Source organism: Balaenoptera musculus, chromosome 19, assembly GCF_009873245.2.
Source record: "Balaenoptera musculus isolate JJ_BM4_2016_0621 chromosome 19, mBalMus1.pri.v3, whole genome shotgun sequence".
Classification (NCBI taxonomy): domain Eukaryota; kingdom Metazoa; phylum Chordata; class Mammalia; order Artiodactyla; family Balaenopteridae; genus Balaenoptera; species Balaenoptera musculus.
This window is the reverse complement of record NC_045803.1, coordinates 232,302-234,291: the sequence shown is the minus strand read 5'-3', so window position 1 is coordinate 234,291 and position 1,990 is coordinate 232,302. Positions and strand designations below refer to the sequence as shown.

Genomic DNA, 1,990 nt, shown 5'->3' with positions numbered 1-1,990 from the left:
GCCTCGGGTAGGTGCACGAGGTGTGCAGGGTCCCACTCCCGAGGCCAGGGAGGTCAGAGGCGGAGGCCTCGCCAGATCTAAGGGAGGTGGGGGGGGCCCAGCTACACCAGAGGGTGTGCAGACACCCCCGAGGCGACCGAGGGCTACTGAAGCCCCCTAGGAAGCTTCAAGTGGGGGACACCTGTGGACGCCGTGTGCGCGAGGCGAGGTTTAACGCGCCGCCCGCGGGCCGCTGCTGGTGCTCGTGGAGGTTGGAGCGCTGGCTGAAGGCGCGGCCGCAGCGGCCGCACGCGTAGGGCCGCTCGCCGGTGTGCGCGCGCCGGGCGCGCGAGGCTGCAGTTGCGCACGAAGGCCCGGCCGCAGTCGGCGCGGATGCAGGGCTTCTCCCCCGAGTGCAGGCGCTCGTGCTGGTGCAGCTCGGAGCAGCCCCGGAAGGTCTTGCCGCACTCGGGACAGCCGTAGGGCCGCTCGCCGGTGTGCGCGCGCCGCCGGTGCTCCGCCAGGTGCGAGAGCAGGCCGAGTGCCTTGGTACACTCGGTGCACTCATGGGGCTTCTCCCGGCGCGGCGAGCACCTCGGCCGGAAGGCCCGCGTGGCCAGGGCCGCGGCGCGGTTGCGGTGCTCGGCCGAGTGCGTCTTCTGGTGGCCCTGGAGGCCGGAGCAGCGCACGAAGGCCTGGCCGCAGTCAGCGCACGTAGGGCCGCTCACCCGTGTGGATGCCCTCGGGCTGCAGCAGTCTTGAGGTGCACGTGAAGGCCTTGCCGCACTCGACGCAGGCGTACAGCTGCTGGGCCGGGCGGCCGGGCTCATGGGGGAAAGGACCCGAGGCCTGGTCGCACCTAGGACACATCGGGGTCCCTCGTCCCATCCGCTGCTCGTTGGGGCCCAAGCGCTTTCCGCACCGGGCGCACGGAAGGGGCTCCTCTGCCGCCTGCAGCAACTCCTGAGGGGCCAGCGGGGACATTCGGGTACAGGCCTCGCTGTGCCGGCCCGCGGCAGGAAGCTCCACGAAGGGACTCTGCTGGAGAGAGGCCGGCGGCAGGGTCCTGGGACAGGGATGTGTGCGCGGGGGGCAGTCCGAGCGGACCTCGCACAGCGCAGCGCGGGGGCAGCTCCAGTGCAGCACCTGGGCCCCACGGTGGTCACACGCGGGGGCAGCTCCAGTGCAGCACCTGGGCCCCACGGTGGTCACACGCGGGGGCAGCTCCAGTGCAGCACCTGGGCCCCACGGTGGTCACACGCGGGGGCAGCTCCAGTGCAGCACCTGGGCCCCACGGTGGTCACACGCGGGGGCAGCTCCAGTGCAGCACCTGGGCCCCACGGTGGTCACACGCGGGGGCAGCTCCAGTGCAGCACCTGGGCCCCACGGTGGTCACACGCGGGGGCAGCTCCAGTGCAGCACCTGGGCCCCACGGTGGTCACACGCGGGGGCCTTCTCCCCAGGGGGTGTCCTGGGATGCTGCACCAGGAAGGAGTTCTGGCTGGAGGCCCTGGCACCCGCTGGGCACGGACAGAGGCCCTGCCCGGCATGCGGCCCCTGGGGATGACCAGGTCGGGGTCCGGAGAGGAGGTGGGGCCACGCGGCTCTTGCACCAGGCGTCCAGCTCCTGCACTCTGACAGTCCCTGCAGTGGGGCTCACACCCAGGGGAGCTGTCCTGCCGGCCACGGTCCCTCCATGCAGGTCTCCCCCACTGAGAGGGGTGTCCTTCGGCTGGGTCCTCCTCCAGGGGCCTCAGCTCTGTCTTGTGCCTCTCCGCCTGGCCCCTGTGGGCTCCCTGGGGGTCTACCTTGGGGCTGCCTTCCTGCCGAGAGCTCTGGGCCCAAGGCTGCGTCCCGAGGCCAGCCCACAACACGGTGTCCAGGTTGTGGGATCTGGAAGAGCAGAAGAGAATGAAGGTTTGCAGTTCCCCAAGAATGCTGACCCCAGGATGGATGCCTAGTGAGTGGCCCCCACTCTCGGCAGTCCAGGGAAAGGGGCAGGAGGAATGAC

The 1,990-nt window shown here is 71.2% G+C and overlaps 1 protein-coding gene across 1 annotated transcript; it reads right to left on the bottom strand.

Moving 5' to 3' along the window:
* Positions 1–641: 641 nt before the first annotated feature.
* On the bottom strand, positions 642–1,447 carry LOC118884953 (zinc finger protein 837-like). The gene is made up of 2 exons (XM_036833163.1): positions 1,402–1,447; positions 642–1,125 (listed from the first exon to the last, which is right to left on the bottom strand). The coding sequence occupies exon 2, from the start codon at positions 961–963 to the stop codon at positions 685–687; it is 279 nt and encodes a 92-aa protein (XP_036689058.1). The 5' UTR covers positions 964–1,125; positions 1,402–1,447; the 3' UTR covers positions 642–684.
* Positions 1,448–1,990: the final 543 nt, after the last annotated feature.

What these genes read in the sequence shown, in the direction of transcription:
- LOC118884953 (XM_036833163.1), bottom strand. Translation starts at nt 963, where the DNA reads ATGTCCCCGCTGGCCCCTCAGGAGTTGCTGCAGGCGGCAGAGGAGCCC.